General features: G+C 45.1%; 1 protein-coding gene and 2 long non-coding RNA genes across 3 annotated transcripts in view; all 3 read left to right on the top strand.

Annotated features, from left to right (window-relative positions):
• LOC108703757 (oocyte zinc finger protein XlCOF8.4-like) overlaps window positions 1–23,786 on the top strand; it is a 30,321-nt gene that overhangs the window by 3,932 nt on the left and 2,603 nt on the right. Inside the window, exons 4-5 of the mRNA XM_018240054.2 lie at window positions 13,568–13,774; window positions 15,488–15,569. Of these exons, the coding sequence (XP_018095543.2) occupies window positions 13,568–13,774; window positions 15,488–15,569 (289 nt within the window). The remainder of the gene's footprint in view (window positions 1–13,567; window positions 13,775–15,487; window positions 15,570–23,786) is intronic.
• Window positions 10,569–12,156, top strand: LOC108703810. Its single transcript, XR_001933497.2, has 2 exons — window positions 10,569–10,689; window positions 12,065–12,156. It is a non-coding gene; the product is annotated as an uncharacterized LOC108703810 (long non-coding RNA).
• Window positions 17,613–23,647, top strand: LOC108703816. The gene is made up of 3 exons (XR_001933503.2): window positions 17,613–17,714; window positions 23,361–23,504; window positions 23,608–23,647. It is a non-coding gene; the product is annotated as an uncharacterized LOC108703816 (long non-coding RNA).

Genomic DNA, 23,786 nt, shown 5'->3' with positions numbered 1-23,786 from the left:
AAAACCAGCAGGTTCGCATTGGGCAAGCACTCGATGTCCTGCTGGCTCAAGTGCCTTCTGCGTCCTCCACTGCTCCACCTACTGGGGATCCCCCCATGGCGGCAGCCCCCACGAACACAAGCTACCCGACAGGTGAGCCTCGCATTCCACCTCCCCCTCGTTTCAGTGGGGACCCACAAGCCTGCAGGGGATTTGCCACGCAATGCCAAATTCAATTTGAGTTCCAACCCACACAGTTTCCAAGCGAGCGTTCCAAGGTGGGGTATGTGATGTCTCGATTGGAAGGCAAGCCACTGGAGTGGGCAACGTCTCTTTGGGAGAAGAATTCCCCGCTGACTTTTGATGTTAAAGACTTTCTCCAAGCTTTTCGTATAGTCTTTGATGCTCCAGGTCGGGTTACGAACGCCCCTGCCCGTCTCTTGCAGCTCCGGCAAGGAAGCCGCAGTGTCAATGAGTATGCTATAGACTTCCGAACACTGATGGCGGAGACTTCCTGGTGTGATGACGCTTACAAGGCTGTATACTACCAAGGCCTATCCATCCGCATCAAAGATGATCTCGTCTCCAGAGAGACTCCTGACACCCTGGAAGGGTTGATCGCTCTATCCATTAAGGTGGACACTCGTCTCAGAGAGCACCAGGTGGAGAGAGAGCGCAGTAGACGATTTTCTCCCATGTTGGCCCCTCGCTTTCAAAGGCCGATTCTGCAAACACCCGCTGTTCCTGTGACCCATGTGTCGACGTCTCCCTTGGAGGAACCCATGCAAGTAGGAAAGACTCGCCTCTCCGAGCAGGAAAGACTCCGAAGACGTATGGCAGGTCTCTGTTTATACTGTGGTGGGCATTCCCATTTTGCCAACGCCTGTCCTGCCAAAGCCAAGAGTTTTGTACCCCGAGGTATGTCTCAGGTTTCTTATGTAGGGGGCATCACTCGAGGTTCTCTGGAGAAGTATCAAAAAAATTCACGCAGGCTTCTCCTTCCTTTGCAGATTCACCTGGCAAGTAAGTCTATCTTCGAAAGGGCCTTCCTCGACTCCGGAGCGGATGGCAATTTCATGGATGCCTTTTTTGCCGAACGCATGAAGATTCCTCTGCTTCCATTGTCTTCTCCCCTGCGAATTACTGCCATAGATGACAAACCTCTGGAGTTTGAATTCGTCACAAAGTTCACGGCGGAACTATCTGTACAAGTTGGGGCGCTGCATCAAGAAAAACTTTCATTCTTCATCATCCCCTGTCCTTCTACTCCAGTGATATTGGGTCTTCCATGGTTACGTCTGCATAACCCCACCATAGACTGGTCCACTGGGCAGATCTCTCGTTGGAGTTTATTTTGCCTGCAACATTGCCTTCCGCCAAAACCCCTCGAGAAGGTGAATGTCTCCTCTGCGGAATTAAAGACTTTGCCCTCCACTTACAAGGGATTTTCCGATGTGTTTTGTAAAAAGTCTGCAGAGTTCCTTCCCCCACATCGCTCCTACGACTGTCCGGTTGAACTCCTGCCTGGAGCTATGCCCCCCAGAGGGCGCACCTACCCTCTCTCTCCTGCAGAGACTACCGCTATGAAGGAGTACATCCAAGAAAATCTCCAGCGGGGGTTTATCCGCCCTTCTACCTCTCCTGCAGGGGCTGGGTTCTTCTTCGTGGAGAAGAAGGACGGAGGCCTTCGGCCTTGTATAGACTATCGGGGTCTGAATAAGATCACCGTGAAAAACAGATACCCTCTGCCCCTGATTGCCGAGCTCTTTGACCAGCTGAAAGGGGCCAAGATTTTCTCCAAGTTGGATCTCCGGGGGGCCTACAACCTCATTCGCATCCGGGAGGGTGACGAATGGAAGACGGCATTCAACACTCGGGATGGGCACTATGAATATCTCGTTATGCCCTTCGGCCTATGCAATGCCCCTGCCGTCTTCCAGGAGTTTGTGAATGATGTGTTCCGAGATCTCCTAGGAAGGTTCGTAGTCGTATACTTGGACGACATCCTGATCTTTTCCAAGGATCTTGAAAGTCATCGCTCCCAGGTGAAGGAGGTACTCTCTCGTCTGAGGAAGAACTCTCTCTTCGCCAAGTTGGAGAAGTGTGTTTTCGAGGTATCCAAGATCCCCTTCCTAGGATACATTATCTCTCCAGAGGGATTTGAGATGGACCCCGTGAAAGTGTCGGCCATCCAGGAGTGGCCTCTCCCACTGAGTACCAAAGCAATCCAGAGATTCATCGGATTTGCTAATTATTATCGACAGTTCATCCGGGGGTTCTCTTCCCGCATTGCACCTATCCTGGCCCTCATCCGAAAAGGGGGTAAACCCAGCCTGTGGCCTCCATCTGCTATAGAAGCTTTTCAGTCCTTGAAAGAGGCCTTCACGTCCGCTCCTGTTCTTCGACATCCCAATCCTGCACTACCCTTCTGCATCGAAGTTGATGCTTCTGAAGTCGGAGCCGGAGCTATCCTGTCTCAGAGACATTCCTCTGATGGAAAATTGCACCCCTGTGCGTTTTTCTCCAAGAAGTTCTCATCCGCAGAGCAGAACTATGACGTCGGGAATCGAGAACTCTTGGCAGTCAAGCTTGCCCTTGAAGAATGGCGTCACCTCCTGGAGGGTTCTGAAATTCCTGTCCAGATTTTCACTGATCACAAGAATCTGGAGTTCATACAGTCCCTCAAGAGGCTAAATCCCAGACAAGCCAGGTGGGCCCTTTTCTTTTCCCGATTTAACTTTGTTTTGACTTATCGCCCAGGTTCCAAAAATCTGAAGGCCGACGCCTTGTCTCGTAGCTTCACTCCGGTGGACCGTGACCCTGAGAGACAGGAACCAATCATTCCACCAGTCAAGATCATTGCCTCTCTGTATCCCCAATTTGCCGACCAGATTCTGGCTGGGCAGTCCTCGGCTCCTCAAGATACTCCGATTGGCATGGCCTTCGTCCCTCCAGAACTTCGCCTGGCCATCCTGCAACAAACCCACTGCTCCAGGCAAGCTGGACATCCTGGTTCGGCTAAGACCCTTGAACTCTTGAGGCGCCTAGTCTGGTGGCCTGATATCCGCAAGGATGTAAAGGACTTTGTGGCTGCTTGTAATGTCTGCGCCACTTCTAAGCCTAGCCATTCCCGCCCCAGTGGGTTGTTACAGCCTTTGCCGGTACCCTCTCGTCCATGGACGCACCTCTCTATGGACTTTATTGTCGAACTTCCTCCCTCCGGTGGGAATACTGTGATCTGGGTTGTTATTGATCGCTTCTCCAAAATGGCCCATTTCATCCCTCTGAAGAAGTTGCCCTCTGCGGTGGAGTTGTCCCAGCTTTTTATCCAGTACATCTTCCGCCTGCATGGTTTCCCGGTGGAGATCGTCTCCGATAGAGGCACCCAGTTTACTGCCAAGTTCTGGCGTTCCTTATGCAAAGACCTGGGAATTGTTCTTCAGTTTTCATCTGCATACCACCCGCAAACGAATGGGGCAGCTGAACGTGTCAACCAAGCCCTGGAGCAGTTCCTGAGGAACCACGTATCCCTCTGCCAGGATGACTGGTCTGATCTCCTCCCATGGGCGGAATTCGCTCATAATAATGCTTGTCATTCCTCTACAGGAAGGTCTCCGTTCATGTCGGTGTATGGTCAGCATCCTCAAGCTTTTCCCCAAGACTTTGTGCTATCTGACGTCCCGGCTGCTGACGACTCCGCAGCCCATATGTCTGCTATTTGGGCTGCGACCAAGTTGAACCTAGAGAAGAGTGCTCTTGTTCATAAGACTTTCGCGGATCGTCGTCGAAGATCCTCTCCTCTCTACAAGGTGGGTGATAATGTCTGGCTCTCTTCCAGGAATATCCGGTTGAAGATACCATCTCCCAAGTTGGGTCCAAAATTCGTGGGACCATTTCCCATCTTGGAGATAATCAACCCTGTGGCTGTCAGACTCCAGCTTCCACCAGAGATGAGAATCCCCAACGTGTTCCACGTGTCTCTGGTGAAACCCGCCATCACCAACCGGTTCTCTGGCGGTCAGTCTCCTCCTCCTGCCATCTCAGTGGAGGGTCAACTCGAGTACGAGGTGGAGAAAATCCTAGACTCCAGAATCTCCAGAGGGTCCCTTCAGTACCTCATTCAGTGGAAGGGCTTTGGCCCTGAAGAATGCTCCTGGGAAGGACACCGTGATGTTCACGCTCCTCGTCTGGTGAGGGAGTTCCATTCCAAGTTTCCCCAGAAGCCAAGTCCTGGTGGTCCAGAGGCCCCCCGTGAGGCCGCCACGTGGGTAGCGGCGCCGGGCGATGACGTCAGCACGCCGACGTCGGCGCAAGAGCGTCAATGACGTCAGAATGGCGCCAAATTTGAAAATAAAAACTCCAACTAGACGCCAGAATGGCGCCCAAGAATAGGATTACTTTCCTGAAGCATATCCTGGGTTCCCTGTGTGCCTTATTGCCTAATATTGTTCCTGCCTTGTATCCTGACCCTTTGCCTGGACTTTGGACTTTGATTGTATTCTGCCTGCCTGTGAACTCTTGCCTGATCCTGACTATTCTCCGTTTAACCCTTTGGATACCGCGACCTTGTTCCCTCAAGAGGGCTTCCTCCTTGATCCAGACAACCTCCCTGGAGGGAGCACCCGGCTCCCTGACACATTGAGAAGGAGAAATAACAGCTTGCCAGAAAGCATTTCTCTCCTAAAGTGCAGTCACAAGTCACATGACCTGGGGCAGCTGGGAAATTGACAATATGTCTAGCCCCATGTCAGATTTCAAAATTGAATATAAAAAAAACTGTTTGCTCTTTGAGAAATGGATTTCAGTGCATTATTTCAGTGCACTATTAACTGATGTGTTTTGAAAAAAACATGTTTTCCGATGACAGAATCCCTTTAAACTAAAACCCTGCAATTGAAGAAGTCCCTAACCTTGAATGGGTCTCTTGTGGACTACCAGAAAAACACAGGTTGGTGCTCTCCCCTCTACTCACAGGACTTCTAATAGTTCAATCTTCTGGCTTTACTCACAGTCTTACCCAGACTCTCAATCCAGAACCTCGACCAGCTCATGGTCCAGGTCAACTTCTGCTTTGTGCAGACACAGGCAGCACCCCAGATCCTCTGGGAGTTACCAACAAAGCCAGGTCTCCTACCTGCTGTGCTCTGCTGAAAAACACTCCCTAACAGTACAATTACCCTTAAAGCCTAACTAAAGAAGTAGCTAGAAATGTTGTACATTATGTTTTGTGCTTCTGTACCAGCTCAAGGCAACCACAGCCCTTTATCAGCAAAGAACTGTGTCTCCAAAGATGCCCCAGTAGCTCCCCATTTTCTTTTCTGCTGATTCACTGCAAATGTTCTGTGCTGCTACTTACTGAGCTTAGGGACCCACTCACAATATACAGTACACGTAGGGGCACGTTTACTAAGGGTCGAATTCCGAAGTGCTGAAACTTCGAAAATTAGACCATCAAATTAAAAAAAATTCGATAGTCAAAGTTTTTTTTTGGATTAAATTTAGCAGTTTTCGATCGAATTAAAATCGTTCAATCCATCGTAGAAATCGTCCAAATCGAATGATTTTCAAAAAAAAAACCTTTGACTTCTAAAAACTTAGCCAAATGTTGGCTATATAGGTTCTAGGAGGTCCCCATAGGCTAACATAGCAATTTGGCAGGTTTGAGGTGGCGAAGTGTCGAAGTTTTTTAAAGAGACAGTACTTTGATTTTCGAATGGTCGAATATTCAAAGTTTTTCCAATTCGAGTCAAAGTCGAATTTGACCTATTCGATGGTCGAAGTACCCAAAAATTACATAAAAATTCGAAGTTTTTGAATTTGAAAATTCACTTAGACCCTTAGTAAATGTGCCTCATAGAATAGAAATGTCACAATATAAGGCTGATTAGTAATTAATACACATAATTACTACATGGCAGCACAGAAACCAGTGCAATTAGCATCAGAATTGAATAATCAGCAAACCTGTAGCATCAGCTTATATTACAGCCAGGGAAGCTCATTTTCTGCTGGATAATTAGTGACGAGCCCTAAGCTTAGCTTCTCAACAGCCAATCAGAGCCCACTGAGCATGTGAGTGTCACAGACACTTTCCAAGATGGTGACCCCCTGTGACAAGTTTGAAGTCCTGGATCATTGCTGCTATTGACAAGCTCAAACTTTAGCCTCGTGCAATAAATTCACTATATAACATATGCCATTTTTAGCCATATTAATTTTTAGGGTTTTAGTTCTCCTTTATATACCCTTTCTACTGGACAGCCTTCCTGTGTGCCAAAAAAACCGTACTGAATTTGGGGAATGGAGTGTCTGGCTCCTACCTACCACGCTCTGTTTATTAACTCCATTCCTGGAGAATATCTCAATCACTGTGGAGAAGGCTAAACACATCTTTTTACCAATTTCTGTGGTCACTCTATCACACATGTAATGCTGTAAAAGGTCACTAGCTGGCTTTCATATGTCATTAAAAAATGTAATGTTTGTTTACATTACATTAAAAATGTAATGTTTAAAGAGCTGAAAGAAGCCAATGAGCCCATTTTTAAACTCTGCTGTAGATTCTTATGCCCTGACTTCTTCTTTAGCTGCAAGTGGTAATTATTATTACTAACATACATTTGTTAGTAATAATAAAACAAAAGCTTTATTTGCAAAAATGGGTCAGGCCATGAATAAACTATATACATGTCTAGATTGTCAGCTCTTTTGGCAGGGCCCTCTTAACCTTATGTATTGGTCACTATGTATGTAATTCAGTATTTTTTTTGTATAAACCCAGTTATTGTACAGCGCTGCAGATTATGTTGCTGCTCCAAAAATACATGTTAATAATAGTAATATGCATTATTTTCACTTGTATGCCACTGGTGTCGGGCCAGCCTGCACATCACTAGTTTCCTAGTGTTTGCTCCCTCAGCTGAAGGTCTGGGGCGTGTGCACCTGGGCCCACAAATTGTGATGTATACCACTGTCTACAATGGGCCGGGTGTGATTCACAATATACAACACACACTCGTTTTCTTTTGTCAGGTCCAATTTAATCACAGTTCCTTTGCAACTACAGCCACTACAACAGGAAGGGGAATGGCCCAGTGCTACTAACAAAGGGTTTGGAGAACCTTTTGATAAATCAGTGAAAATGATCTAGGTGGGACTAACCCAGAGCCGCCATCAGAAATAGCAGGGCCTCGCCTGCCCCCATACCCTGCTTACCTACTGGGGGCCAGTAGTGATGTGTGGGTGGACTTTTCCCTCAACTAGCCCTTCACTCGCACTCTCCCAACCCACTCTGTCCCCTCTATTTATAGACCTGCGCCCACCCAGTGGTGATGCAATGAAAGGGGCAGGGAGAGCGGGAGGGAACGCTCAACCCAAACAGTTTTTGTGGTAGCCGGCCAAACCCACGGGTTTTGGCCTGGCTCACACATCACTAGTCACATGGCCTGTTTTGAGCGGGACAGTGCTGCTTTTGACAACTCAACCTGCAGTCCCGCATTTGTACTGAAATGTCCCGATTTTTTCTTTGATCTCCTGCACTGAACAGCCAGAAAAAGATACAACGTTTCTAATTTAATTGGCTTTTGACAGAGAGGTCAGAATAGATACTTAGATACTTTAGTAACAGTTTTCTCTTGGGAGAACTAAGACTCACAGCTTAAAGCAAACCTCCCAACTGTCCCGTTTTGAGTGGGAAAGTCCCGCTATTGACAGGTCAACCCGCTGTCCTGGGTTTCTCTTTGATCTGCTGCCCTGAACAGCCAGAAACAAATACAAAGGATCTAACTTAATTGGGTCTTGGCAGAGAGCCCAGAATAGATACTTGATATTCTTTTGTGAGCTAAGTAGCCAGACTCACAGCATAAAAGACAATTCATTAGCAAAACTGTAATAAAACAAAAAAAAAACACACAAATGTGTTCAGACTTTCATAACCTGCCAACATGGTAATTTGGGGGTGTGGCCACACAATGGGCGTGGTCAGAAATATTGAGCCGCTATCCACACTGCAAATCTCTTTGTCCCTCAGTCCGTTTCTGAAATGTTGGGAGGCGTGTCCTACACATTCAAAAAACCATTGGTGCCAGGCAGTGGTGTAACTATCAGGGGTGCAAACGGTGCGACCGCACCGGGGCCCCTGGCCCCTGCACCCCTGAAGGGGCCCGTGTCCTGGGAAGAAAATAAACAGCCAAAATAAGTTGTTTTTTTTTTTTAAATCGACTGAACTGCCTTGCAGCTAAGGGGTGCGGGTTGGAGCTAGTACGTGCGCTGCGTATCATCAACTACCCGACATCCAATGGTAGGCAGGGAAATAGGCGCCGCTAGTTTAAGTTGATGCGTCCAGGTCAGGACTCGGCTGACAGGCAGGATTGTGGATGGTCAGATTCCTGTACTCCACAGCAGTCAGCAGCAGCAGCCAGGACCAGCTAGTTTGTAATCGTTTCCCCCACCAATGTTAACTGACACGCACAAAGTTCTTTTTTGAGCGCACACAGCAGTTTGCTGGTCTGGCTCCGATCTCTCCTGCTTCTGCTCTTCCGGTGTCCAGGCTGCAGGGGGGAGAGCAAGAACAGCAGAAGAGCCGAGTGCCGCATCAATCAAATGACAGACTTTCTGCCACTGACTGATCTGAATTTCCAGCCCTCACAGACTCCTTTTCATGAAGGAGGGAAAAAATTATTTTTGAAGATGGGCTCTGGACTTGCTAAAGACAAGTCGGTGGCTTGGTGGCTGGCTAGTGGCTACTTTTCAGATCCCCCCCATCCCCCACTGTCTCAGGCCTCAGCAAAGCTAATTTACTGCCTGGTAAGGACTTTGTTTTTTTTGTTTTTTTTACTAGCTTGAACTATTTATTTAGATAGCATTGTCACTACCCTTATCAAGACTGTTGTAGGGATCTGACTAGTTGCACTGTTCCCTATAGTCACAACATTAACTCTTTCCTTGCTGTCATTAGTCAATTCAACAGAAACTGCCCCCTAGTTTGCTCATAGTCTGTACGGAGAGATCCCATAAAACTATGGCAGCATAGGTATTCCCTGTACTAAGCACAATTCAACAGGAACAGTCTCCTAAGTTTGCTCATAGTCTGTACAGAGAGATCCCATAAAACTATGGCAGCATAGGTATTCCCTGTACTAAGCACAATTCAGCAGGAACAGTCCCTAAGTTTGCTCATAGTCTGTACAGAGAGATACCATAAAACTATGGCAGCATAGGTATTCCCCTGTACTAAGCACAATTCAGCAGGAACAGTCCCTAAGTTTGCTCATAGTCTGTACAGAGAGATACCATAAAACTATGGCAGCATAGGTATTCCCTGTACTAAGCACAATTCAGCAGGAACAGTCCCTAAGTTTGCTCATAGTCTGTAAAGAGAGATCCCATAAGTGAATGCCAGCATTGGCATTCCCCTGTGCTACTGTATTTACCATACAGAATCCACTCTATGTTTACATATACTATGAATTTGTACATGTTCTGTCTGTCCAGTTGAAGTCCATAAACATTAAAAATAGAGTAATTAGTGAAATATATTTATTTTTATATGCATTCCATGGTGCTGTGCACACATTTCTACAATGTTCAACAAAGTTGCACAGGGAACATGGTCTACAGCCCTGATTTCCTGGATGGTGATTCCTGTACTGTGCACCGCAGATTCCCCCCCCCCCCATACTATCAGTGTAGAAAGAATGTGAGACCTCAATCACATTTATTGCACTGCCTTGTGGTGTTTAACCCTTTCCTTGCCATTAATGTGTAACAGTGCAATTGTGCCATCCTGCTATGCGTTTGTATGTCTGTATACATAGTTGTGGCCCTGTGCCCTAGTCTGCTTTGCTCCTATTGTTTTTGGTATTATACATGAAATTAATATGTGTAATAATATTTGCTCTGTATACAAGAACACCATATACAGTGAAGCCTCAATTTTACATACCCTTATTCCCCCACCCCCAGCTTATTTCGTATTGTAAGTACTGGGCGAGTTGTAAAAACGTTTAGTTCTATTTTATCATAAAAGTAACTGAGAAGTACTATCTGGCCCACCACTAAAGATGTTCACAAAATGTCTCTTGTTTCCATGATTTGTTATCACTGTGGTCTGCGCCAGATTATTTTCACATACTATTACAGAGTTATAAAAATTAAATTTTAGTTGTGTTATACTTTGCCATAAAAAGGTATACCAGTTTCAGTAATTAAAAATAACTTGTTAAATTCAGTTGTATGACATTAGATCAGTAATTGATGTTACCTGCCCACAACATGGGTGTGGGGGGGCCCAGTTACAAATTTTTGTACCGGGGCCCTTAGGTGTATGGTTACGCCACTGGTGCCAGGTGTCCTTCCCTTCTGCCCAATAATTCATTCACTCTATAGCTACAGCTTCCCAAAGCGCGAATTTCCCCTCAGCCAATAAGTAACAGCGCTACACGTTGCTAGAGTTGGCTGCCACGCCTCCCCAGGCCGTACCGACGCAGTCTCCATCCCGCATCTCCCCTCTTAACCAATGAAATGTTATATCCCGCCCCTTCCGTCTTATCCAATGAGCGTGTATGTACCCCTGCACTCTTAGCCAATGAGTGAGCGTGTCCCGCCTCTCCTTTTACAATCATAGGAAGCAGAACTATTCCGCGCCTTACTAACAGAGCTGGGAATCAGGAGCAGGTGAACAAGGAAGAGACGCTGCGCTGACGCTATCAGGTTTGGTTGGCACTGCGTGTGTAGTTCGTGTGACGGTACAAATCTGTTCCTGATCTCGTTTGTGTTTGAGGAGTCGGGGGATAGCGGCTGCTCAGTACAGTCTGATGACTCTTAATTCCCAGAACCGGCTCACTGATGCTCCTCCTCTTCCTCCTTGCAACAAGCAGCAGCACCCGGAAGTCACTGTGACTAGAAACAATTGCTTGGTGGTGACAGTTGTTATGGACAGGACATGCCCTTGTGCCCCACTGACTGGCCAGTGATTGTGCTGCTGGGAGTTGTAGTCTGTTGGAATACTGAGGCACAGCCTTATATCAGGGCACCTGCAGCTTCACCAGGCCTCCCTTAAAGGAGACGCTTTGTGTAAAAAATAAGAATGTACCAGTGCATTACACTCATTTAGATATAGAAGAATTGTGCTTAAAAAAGTAGTGTTTCAGGCTGATTTATTGAATATTTCTGCAAAAACCCTAATAATCCCTCCCTTCTCTTCCACTTGCTGCTCCCTGAATTCCCAGGCTGTGCACTCAGCTCACTGCACTGTAGGACAGGAACCAATCAGCAGCTAGCAGGACCTGATAGGGAACTGAAGCCTGTCTGTGCTTGTGTGACTGCAGGGCTGTGATTGGCTGTCCCCCTCCTACTGTGCTTCTGGCAGGGACCGTTAGGACACGCCCACCCCTCATTTGAAACACAGACAGGGACCAGAGAACATAGGGAGCTCCAATAAAGGGACTATTTTTAAAGATAATATTCATTTTTAGCACCATGTAAAAGCAACACCATATGTTACTTATAATTGCCTAGGGTTTTTTTAATTTATCATATAGGTCTCCTTTAACATACACAACCCACTGGGTCTGAGATGACTGTTCACCCTATTATGACAGCACCAAAACTGATTTAGCCACCCTTGAATCCAAGGCTTCACACTTCAGGCAAAACCATATTCCTGTCAAATATGCATCTTAGTGTGTCCTGGATACAGATAAGACATTTATTTGCTGAAATCATCTCCGAGATCCCTGAAGTTGCCAATGCTAGTGAGGGTCTTACATCAAAAGAGACTTCCACATTCCATTATATCCACACTGCCTTGTCTTCCACAATTGTTCTCTACTCATCTCTTTGTTTTGCCTGTTGCCAATAAACCTCTTCCTGCAGGTTAGCCTATTCCAGCATATGACTGGGGGGTTCAGGGCCCACTGGGGCTGCCGCATAAGGAACTTGCGCACACACTGGGGCCCAGCATTTTTCTTTTTAGAGAAACAAATTACTTTATCCCTTATAATAATATAAATTCATCTACTTTTTTAATGAGTGGATCACTGTTCCAACTTATTTATTACAACAATCTCTAACTGCTTAATTCCAGGGCCACTTCCAGGTCAGTCCCTCCCACAAGGAGCCAATGGGAATGTGGGAGGAAGCGAGTGACACAGGGATGAAGGGGAAGAAGAAGGATAACAATGAGGAGGAGGAGGAGCGGGGGAAGAAGGAGAGAATGGTGAATCTGACACTGGAGATGATCTATCTGCTGACTGGAGAGGTGAGGGGCACTGTGACTGGCACACTGACAAGAGACTGTCTGTCTGTACAAAGGGGGTCTCTCTGCAGCTCAAACACCATTCTCTCTTCCTTTCAATATTTAGCACTACATCCCTAGGAAGAAGTCAGATGATGGGGGGGCCCTGCATGCCCCTGGCTCCGTCATACAGAAGGAAAATAACAAGAATGACAAGAAGATCCTGGAACTCATGTCCAACATCATCCAGCTGCTGACTGGAGAGGTGGGTACAGCGGCCCCTTATTGTTTAGTAACAGTGGATGATAATCCCTTTCTCTGGCTGGGGGATGACTGGAACATTGTGTGTGACAGGTTGCCATAAGGACTCATCATGTTTCCATCTATTTTTCCTTGGACGAGTGGGACTATATAAAAGGAAACAAGGACCTTTATGAGGAAGGGATGAAGGAGGAGGGGCCCCAGCAGCTCCGCCCACTGGGTGAGTAATGGGTGCAGGATTGCTTTATTCTCACACATTGTAACCGTCTCTCCTATTCACACTTGTGGCACTTCCCCAGCAACTTCAGTTCCCAACCTGGATTGTAAAGACAATGTCACCAAAATATTATGCTTTTCTTATGTGTGTATTTCTTAGCATTCCCATTAGACACATATTTAAAGGGCACCTGTTGGGTAAAAATGTTATCCCCAACCAAAGGTGCGGGCTAATAGAGCAATCCAATGGGTAATTACTGTAAACTTTTCAGCCACCCTCTTTTTTATTGTGTCTTTGCCAGACTGTGAATATGAAGATAAGAGAGATATTACAGCTGATCTGGGAGGAACAATATGTTATAATAATGAACCAACAAAGAATGGGGCTGAAGGAGCAGATTTATGTGCCATTGGAAATCTCACAAAATCTGAAATTTCTCCAGTGGAACAGCCCCCACCAGCCAATGGGATTAAAGAGGAAGTGGCTTCATGGGAAGGAGGAAACCAATCAGATTGCAGAATTAATCCACTTACAGAACAGATACAGGGAACAGATACAATTACTCCTATCATGGAAGGCAGCCTGAATAAAAACTCTAATGACGTGCCCAGTGTCTCTATATTTCAAAGAATGTATAAATTCACTGAGTGTCCTATAAGTGTTAGTAAAAAAACAGGCCTTGTTAATCAAGAGAGAATCTTGTTCTCTGATGATTCTCTTATTTCCCATCTTAAAAAACGAATCTCATTTTCTTGTTCCGAATGTGGGAAATGTTTTAACCATCGCTCGTCCCTTAAGGCACATCGGAATATTCACTCCGGGGAGAGGCCATATTGTTGCTCTGAATGTGGCAAATGTTTTGCACAACGCCCCAGCCTTAAGAGACATCAGAAGACGCACTTAGACGGAAATCCCTTCTCCTGTTATGAATGTGGGAAACGCTTTGCAAAGCGCAAGTACCTCGCAGCACATCTAAAGATCCACTCAGGGGTGAAACCTTTCTCTTGTTCTGAATGCGGGAAATGCTTTGTGCGGAGCACTCATCTCTCCCTACATCAGCGCGTTCACACCGGGGAGAAACCGTACTCTTGTTGTGAATGCGGGAAATGCTTCATAGATTCCTCGACACTTAATCGCCACCGAAAAACCCACACGGGGAAAGAAACCTCACTCTTGTTGTGAATGCGGGGAATGCTTTATGGATTCTGTTGTTCTGAATGTGGGAGAAGTTTATGCGGGGCAATCCACACTTGCTGCTCATTAGCAGGTCACTCAACCATTGACTTCATTTAAAATATTTATTTTTACTGAATGTGGGAAAATGTTTTGCATGTTCTTTTACCTTAAAGGAGAAATCAACCTGTGGGGAAAAAACCCCTACCCCCCACCCCTGGTATACCTCCCTCCCTTTTCCCACAGGCTAACTACCCCCCCCCCCCGGAGAAATGCCCCATATTTTATACTTACCCCACGGTGCAGATTCTTCCAGCGAAGTTCCACGCGTCCTTGGCAAGCTGACTGGAAGATCAGCAATTTCCATGTAATTTAGCACAAACCAGCAAACTGCTCCACCTGCGCCTCTGTAGAAATACCGATCCTCCAGTCATCTTACAGAGGGGTGGGGGGCAGGGTGTTTTTTCCCCCACAGGTTGATTCCTCCTTTAAAGGGTACCTGTGACCCAAACATAAATAATTGTATAATAAAAGTCTTTTTTTTTTTTTTTCATGTTTTGTGCTTCTGTACCAGCCCAAGGCAACCACAACCATTTAGCAGTAAAGTTATGTGTCTCCAAAGCTGCCCCAGTAGCTCCCCATCTTCTAGTGATGTGTGGGTTGGGTAAACCCCGAACCCACCCACCTTCCCTGCGCCCACCTTCCCCCTTGTTTTATAGACCTGCCCCACCGATGACGTCACAAAAGGGGCGGGGAAGCAGACATCTATATAAGCGGAAGTCGGCAGTGTCTGGTCGAAAATGGTGGTGCGAGGTAGGCCCGAACCTGCCCGACTCGCAGGTATTGGGGCAGCCCACACATCACTACTATCTTCTTTTCTGAGCTTAGGGACCCACTCACAATATTCAGTACACATATAATAGAAATGTCACAATATAGGCTGATTAGTAATTAATATAGATAATTACTACATGGCAGCACAGAAACCAGTGTAATTAGCATCAGAATTTAATAATCAGCAAACCTGTAGCATCAGCTTATATTACAGCCAGGGAAGCTCATTTTCTGCTGGATAATTAGTGACGAGCCCTAAGCTTAGCTTCTCAACAGCCAATCAGAGCCCACTGAGCATGTGAGTGTCACAGACACTTTCCAAGATGGTGACCCCCTGTGACAAGTTTGAAGTCCTGGATCATTGCTGCTATTGACAAGCTCAAACTTTAGCCTCGTGCAATAAGTTCAACAATATAAAATATGACATTTTTAGCCATATTCATTTTTAGTTCTCCTTCAATTCTACCTGCCCATACTGCCACCATGACTGTTGGATCCCAAGAAATCAACTGTTAGAAAATCACCACAGACACAGATGGACTGTCTTTGGGGTCGGCGGTTTCTGCCTCCAGACCTCATAAAGCGACCCCCTCTTCTCCGGAGGGAGATGGCGTGCTGTAACAAAGAAAGGGGCTACCACCTCTACTTTGCCTGCCACTGTTCAGAAGGGCAAGGATTTGTCCGCAGTGGATTCCTCCATGGCATGTGTGGAGCCTGGATACATAAATGTTCAAACCCCTGATCTATGCCAAGCTGAGGACAAAACTTCAATCTACCTCTTATTCCAGACCCTTGCTGTCCCCAGAGGAACAGGATTTCTGGGTAGCCTCAGGGAAGGCCGACCCTAAGAAGCTGCACACGGTCTCTCAGGTGCAACGCCATCATCAATGCCCGAGTGCGTGACCAGTGGGGTTACTGCATGCTCTATAGCCCTGAGTGGGACGAAGTAGAGAATAATCTGGAGGATTGGCTATATGGTGAGCTGCTGAGGAAGACCGATGTGGGATCCAACTATTGAAAAAAATGCACTACTATGGGTAAATGACTTTCTATGCAAAGAATGTTTTCTTTACAGCTAAGAGTATTCCTGAGTTATCTTGAGCAGAGCAGGATATTCTTATGTTCCTTTTCTCCAAATCATGTGCCTGGGATGTTTCCAAGTTCCACAAGTATGTGCCTGGGCTAATTCCTGATGAAGGGCAGGATGATTCCAAGTGTTCTATAAGTAAACTGCCTGATTGATCTGATACAGACACTTATGATAATTGTAATACAGTTCTGAGTAATGCAACAGTTATTGCACTGAAACTTATCCTTTACAGTATTGTATATTTCTTTACTGTCTTTCTCCACAGTAACAATTGTCAACCAGGTATTCCTCAGGAGAGGATACCATGCAGAGGATCTCCTGGTACTGTCTATTGCACTATTTTCAAATGTTATTTTGATATTGTGTATATATTTTGCACCATTGTCAGGACAAAATGGTGTTTTCCCCCGGGTGTATGTAGGGACCTATAGGATTGATATGCCCTTATGGCTTTAATTCCCTACCCTTTCTCCTTTTCCCTAGTTGCTGGGCAAAAGCCAGTGTTTCTAATTTTAATCTACATATCTTAGTTATTGACCACTTCCTGCCACACTTTAATATAGTGAATGGAAAGGGGTGGATCTTCCTCTTTGGCTGCTGGTGTCCTGATCAGCTGGATGTTCCCACTGAGCCTGGGTACAACAAGGCCCTGTAAAGCCATTGCCCTAAATGGACCAGCACCTCTAGTGTCTGAGTCGGGGAGTGTGAACAAGGTTAGCCAAAGACAGGGTTCTATCTGTTATAGACTCTCTAGGAGAGTGAGAGAGGGCAGATAGTAAGAGCAGCTTTGTGCTCCATCAAGTAGCTTCCCAAGGCTCCTAGATTGCCTTTAGTGAAGGGATAACAGTGGATAGGGATCAGGCTTAGACTTCTTCTCCCTGACCCCTCCACTGGGTGGGATTCAAACCACTTCAAGGTACAGCTGCCTGACTATCATCCTTAGGGGAGGCACATTGCTCAGCTGTCTCATTATCTACCTGTCTAAGCAAATGATTATATTCTGCCTGTGCCTCATATGACTATAAGTATATACTGTAAGTATTGAACAAATAAATCGTTACTCCTTTGTTTTCACCACAAGAACCTCCTGGCGTCCATTATTCCATTTCCTACTTTATTGCACAGTAGCCTGAGAGTTGCAGTTATACTACACCACACCTGAAATCTTCCACTTAGTGAAGGCCCTAGCCTGAAGTGTTAGAGACACATGTAACCCATGCTCTAAGCACTAGCTGCACATTAACCTCTCTGCCTAGCCCAAATTAGCGTTACACTTGTATTAGGTCACTGGTCCATTAATTCCTGCGCCACATTAGAAAATATACTAGAGCTCCCCAAATCTCTCCTTCATTGGGTGCTCAGTCCTGACCCCTCCCCTGCGCAGCAGCAGCTCCTGGACAGGCTCAGTGGCTCCTATTCACTGTCCTGGGGTCATTGATGTACATTTGCTCTCAGTCCCTTAACTTCATCCCTCCTCCTTGTGACAATAAATCTGTGATTAAACCGTTAGAGTTCCGCCTCTTTCAGGTTCGGTTGGCATGGCACCCCAGGAGGTTGTTGCTGTCTTCATCTCTAGCTTGTCCTTTCCCTTTAGCCAATAAGTGAGCGGTCCTTCCCTCCTCTTAGCCAATGGGTCCATGGATGTGTGTCTCATTCAGTGTGCTTTTAACCAATGAGCAAGGCTGTCCCTCCCCTCTTGCACAGATACAGACAGCACAGCTGTTCTTCGTTTGGGAAGCAGGGGCAGAAACAAAGGCTGAATTTACAAGCTCAGGTTTGGTTGGCAAGGCACAAGCCACAATTGGCTTTCTATGTCCCGCCTGTCTCGTCTTAGCCAATGAATGAGTACATCCCGCCCCTCCTGCACAGCTGCTGGCCGCACAGCATTTCTACCCCTGTGAAAGAGAGCTGGGAAGCAGGAGCAGGTCAGTAAATGACACTATCATGTATGGTTGTCAGGTCACTGGCTGTGTGTACAAGTGAGCCCATTAGTTAGATATCTGTTAGTGGAGTGGTGGGTGACTGTGTATCTCTAGTAACAGGGCTGCAGACTTGTCACTATGAAGCAGAATTGCTGCCACTGGGGCTGTCACATTGCTGTCTCTGTATCAGTGACAAGATGAGGGAATGGAAAGGACCATGTAGTCAGCGAGTGGCGGGAGGCTGAATCTGGCTGTGTGTGAGGATTTGCTGAGGAAACAAAGGGGCTGATTTCTCATGCTGTGTAAAACATCACTGCTGGTGTTGCCCATAGCAACCAATCAGATCTTTGCTTTTGTTTTCTAACTTGGAGGCGGCTGTTGAAATCGAATTGCTGATTGGTTGCTATGGGCAACACCATCCGTGATGTTTTACACAGAATGAGAAATATAGGCCCTTGGTGTTGCTGAGAGCCAGTGCTGCTGACTTTTCCATGTAGTGACCAGGGGGCTCATTACTGCACAGGGCACAGAGCTCCGACCTCTTGACACTAGAAGAACCAAATTTACAATTCAAAGAACCGTAATTTGTGCTCTAGCGTTTTGCCACCATGTTAAATGCAGCACCCTGTCCCCTGCGGCATTCTCACCAACTCAAACTCAAGTAAAGGGTTTTCCTGTCTGAGCTTACTGCTATGACTGGGTTAAATTTTAGATACAGGACAAACTTGCAGTCATTCAAAAGCTCCTCCTCCTTATATATCTCCTACCCCACCACACTAAAGGCGGTCATACACGGGCAGATTTAATCCTCCAATTCGGGCCCTTTAAACCAAATTGTCCTTTTATCTGACGGCCAGTTGATGTGATCCTCACCGATGGCTCATATACCTGCCACTGCAGTCTGACCATGGGGCCACTGATCAGATTAAAGCCTGATATCAGTGGGCAATATAGGGATTTGAGCTCTCCAAATGAGTGCCTTTTGGAAAAGTATTTATCAGTAAATAAAAATAATATCCTTTGCTACGTACAGGCCTCCTATCAGTACAAGACTGGGGGTGCCCCAAAGCCCTCCCACAAAATGGAAGGGGTCTAAAACATGAGACAACTAGGAGAAAAAACCTTACAGGGATAAAAGTATCTAGTGAAAACATATGGACTACTGATGTTTGTATTACATTGCTGTTTCTTAAACATCCAACTTGATAAAGATGTGCAGAAAAGACTAAGTGGCCATTTTGCAGAAGAGCTGACATTTCTGGCCGCACGGGCATAAGAATGTAGAGAAGATCCCTGTCTGCCCAACTTAAATTCTTGTGACATTTTCTTTTTGGATATTTACCAGTAGTCTGGGTATCATTAGAATTTGATGGAAGGCATCAGCCTTGTGAAAGGACCACACCAAAAAAAATGTACAGCCTTTTCTTTAAAGGAGAAGGAACAATTAAAACTAATTAAGCTTTATCAGAAAGGTCTAAATAAATACACCAGTAAACCCTCAAAGTAATGCTGCTCTGAGTCAAGTCAAAAAAAACATCACATTTCTTTCCTTCTATTGTGTACTCATGGGCTTCTGTATCAGACTTTCTGTTTTCAGCTTAAACCTCCAGGGCTAGGGCTTGAGCATGCTCAGTTTGTTACTCTCTACCTGCTGTAATCTGAGCTCAGAACTATGAGCAGTAGGGTGAGACTCAGGCAGGAAGTGATGTTACAACAAGCTAATATGGCAGCTCCTATCCTAAACAAACAGAGACAGTGTCTAGAGCTGTTTACTCAGGTATGGTAAAGCATTCTAAGGAATAAAAATGGCATTCTAGCTTGCACTGTTATGACTGCCTTGGTAGCTTTCCTTCTCCTTTAAAGCATAGCTCATTTAAAAATCTCAGCTGTCAATCAAATATTGTCTGCCCCTCCTCTATGCCTTAGGCATAGAGGCGGGGCAGACAATTACTTTCACTTTCCATTTAGCACTTACTAGAAATTGCTGCTCTCCGCATATTCCCCAGTTCTCGTCACCGTTTAATTGTGTAGCCAGGACATGGGGATGGGCATCAGGTCCCCCATTCTGGTGCACAAATAAGATTCCTTAACTTCTTTGGGCTTTTTAGAGGAAATTGTTGGTTGATTGGAATAAGAACCTGCTGTGTGGGCTTCTTCATGAAGTGTCATCTGAGGCAACTGAGTGAAGAGATTCTTGGCTCAGGATTGATAATGGAGGCTAAGGAGGCAATAATGTAATTAGTTGCTCAGGGAGTCTGGCCATAAATAGCACAGCTAGTGGCAACTAAACCAAGATCTTGTGTTAAGGTTGGCATAAAGGACATGCTAATATGGAAAACCCAAGTGAAAATCCTGTCTTTGTACCCAAAATGTTTGTATTTTGCTAACCTTGATCTATAACAATGATGTTCTCCAAAGGGGAGCTCAACCCAAAGAGTCACAGAACGTGTTAATTATATATATATATATATATATACCTTTTTGATATTTTTATAAGTCATGTGAGTACGGCTTCCATTCGCTAAATTGTGTAACATATTAAATAAATTAATATATATAGATATATCATTGGGTTCAAGTTGTAAAACAATGGTCAGAATAAAACATCCCTTAAAGGACCAGTAACATCAAAAAATTTAATTGTTTTAAAGTAATAAAAAATATGCTGCAGTGTTGCCCTGCACTAGTAAAACTGCTGTGTGTGCTTCATTACACTACTATAATTTATATAAATAAGCTGCTGTGTAGCCATGGGGGCAGCCATTCAAGCACATGATACACAGTAGATAAAAAATAAGTACTACTATAGTTTATATAAACAAGCTGCTGTGTAGCCATGGGGGCAGCCATTCAAGCACATGATATTCAGTAGATATCAGATAAGTACTACTATAGTTTATATAAACAAGCTGCTGTGTAGCCATGGGGGCAGCCATTCAAGCACATGATATTCAGTAGATAAGAGATAAGTACTACTATAGTTTATATAAACAAGCTGCTGTGTAGCCATGGGACAGCCATTCAAGCATAGGATACACAGTAGATATCAGATAAGTACTATTATAGTTTATATAAACAAGCTGCTGTGTAGCCATGGGACAATCATTCAAGCACAGGATACACAGTAGATAACAGTAATAACTACTATAGTTTATATAAACAAGCTGCTGTGTAGCCATGGGGGCAGCCATTCAAGCACAGGATACACAGTAGATAACAGATAAGTACTACTATAGTTTATATAAACAAGCTGCTGTGTAGCCATGGGGGCAGCCATTCAAGCACAGGATACACAGTAGATAACAGATAAGTACTACTATAGTTTATATAAACAAGCTGCTGTGTAGCCATGGGGGCAGCCATTCAAGCACAGGATACACATCAACCTGTTTATATGAACTATAGTAGTGTTTCTGAAGCAAACAGATCAGTTTTACCAGTGCAGGACAACAGTACATTAGATTTTCATTACTTTAAAACACTTTCATTTTTTGGTGTTACTGTTTCTTTAAGTCTGTCATCTCTAAAGTCTGACCCTTTCCTTGAACTGGAAGGAGCACCCAAGGCAGGAAAGTTACAGCTAAAGAGAAATAACTATCATTTGAGTATGGGAAGTGGAGAGACTGCATGAGGAGGAGATTCTGTATGACACTGCAAGCTTCTCCTGCCTCCAGAGGGGACAACTGCCCATGAAATGATAGATAGGGCCATATACAAGAAACATTTAAATCCTGCAATGTATAGGATATAAATCAGTTCTTTTCTTCAGTGTATACAATAGAGGAGACTGATTTCCCAGGCTCACTTTATAACTGCACTAATGGCTCAGCTCAATCTAGTCAGTGGCTGACTCAGGATATGATTCATAAAGCTTTAATACAAATGAATGTAAACAAGGTTCCAGGGCCTGATGGCATACACCCCCGGGTTCTAAGAGAGCTTAGTTCAGTTTTAGACCAGCCCCTATTTCTGATTTTCTCAGATTCACTTTCATCTGGTATGGTGCCTATGGATTGGAGAAAAGCTGATGTTATTCCAATATTTAAAAAGGGATTACGATCTCAGCCTGGCAATTATAGGCCAGTAAGCTTGACATCTGTGTGGGCAAATTATTTGAAGGCTTGTTAAGGGATCACATTCAAAATGTTGTCCTAGAGAATGGCATTATGAGCAGCAATCAGCATGGCTTTATGAAGGATAGGTCATGTCAGATAAATTTGATTGCTTTTTATGATGAGGTAAGTAAGATGCTGGACAGTGGGGGGGCAGTAGATATGATCTATTTGGATTTTGCCAAAGCATTTTCATACCATGCCCCACAAACGACTGCTTTCTAAACTAAGGTCTGTTGGGCTTAATGAAGGCGTTTGCACATGGATAGGAAACTGGCTACAGGATCGGGTACAGAGGGGGGTTGTTAATGGGATATTCTCTACTTGGAGTAAGGTTCTTAGTGGGGTCCCTCAGGGCTCGGTATTGGGGCCACTTTTATTTAACTTGTTCATTAATGACTATGGGGAGGGTATTGTAAGTAATGTATCAGTGTTTGCAGATGAGACAAAACTATCAGCCCAATTAATTCCATCCAGGATGTGGCACTTGCAACAGGATCTTGACTAACTGGCAATCTGGGCAGCTAAGTGGCAAATGAGATTCAATGTTGATAAATGTAAAGTCCTGCACCTGGGATGTAACAATATCCACTTATACCCTTAATGGGACTGCACTAGGCAAATCCATAATGGCGACGGAGCTTGGAGTCCTTGTAGATAATAAACTTGTCTGTAGCAAGTAATGCCAGTCAGCAGCATCAAGGGCAAATAAGGTCTTGACTTGTATTAAATGGGGCAGAGAGTCACAGGAGGAGGGGGTCCCACTGTATAGAGCACTGGTAAGGCCCCATCTAGAATATGCCGTACAGTTTTGGTCTCCATCACTCAAACAGGACATTATTGTATTAGAGAGGGTACAGAGAAGGGCAACTAAGCTGGTAAAGGGAAAATCTTAGCTATGAGGAAAGACTGGCCAAATTGGGGATGTTCACGCTGGAGAAGAGGCGCTTAAGGGGAGATATGATAACTATGTATAAATATATAAGGGGATCATATAATAATCTCTCTAATGATTTATTTACCAGTAGGTCTTTCCAGCTGACACAAGGTCACCCATTCCAATTAGAAGAAAGGAGGTTCCACCTAAATATTTGGAAGGGGTTTTTTTCAGTGAGAGCTGTGAAGATGTGGAATTGTCTCCCTGAATCAGTGGTACAGGCTGATACATTAGATAGGTACAAGAAGAGGTTGGATGGTGTTTAGCAAGTGAGGGAATACAGGGATATGCAAGATAGCTCATAGTACAAGTTGATCCAGGGACTGGTCCCATAGCCATTTTGGAGTCAGGAAGGAATTTTTTTCCCCCTCTGAGGCACATTAGAGAGGCTTCAGATTTTGCCTTCCTCTGGATCAACTGCCAGTTAGGCAAAAAAAAAAAAAAAGTCAAAAGGTTGAACTTGATGGACGTGTGTCTTTTTTCAACCTAACTCACTATGTAAGTATGTATAGGGTATAGGGTTTCCATCTTTTAGAAAATATAATTCTGATCTTATACATACATAAGACAACCAATTAGTCTTTTACTTCCTATATGCAGAGGTCGTTTCAGATCAGTCCCTCCCACAAGGGGCCAATCTCGTAGGAAGCAAGTGACACAACAATGGGGGACAAGAATAAAAATCAGAGGAACAAGAGAATCTTGAATCTCACACTGGAGATGATCTATCTGCTGACTGGAGAGGTGAGGGGCACTGTGACTGGCACACTGACAAGAGACTGTCTGTCTGTACAAAGGGGGTCTCTCTGCAGCTCAAACACCATTCTCTCTTCCTTTCAATATTTAGCACTACATCCCTAGGAAGAAGTCAGATGATGGGGGGGCCCTGCATGCCCCTGGCTCCGTCATACAGAAGGAAAATAACAAGAATGACAAGAAGATCCTGGAACTCATGTCCAACATCATCCAGCTGCTGACTGGAGAGGTGGGTACAGCGGCCCCTTATTGTTTAGTAACAGTGGATGA

Source organism: Xenopus laevis, chromosome 9_10L, assembly GCF_017654675.1.
Source record: "Xenopus laevis strain J_2021 chromosome 9_10L, Xenopus_laevis_v10.1, whole genome shotgun sequence".
In the NCBI taxonomy this organism is placed as follows: Eukaryota; Metazoa; Chordata; class Amphibia; order Anura; family Pipidae; genus Xenopus; species Xenopus laevis.
This window is presented reverse-complemented; position numbering and strand designations above follow the sequence as displayed.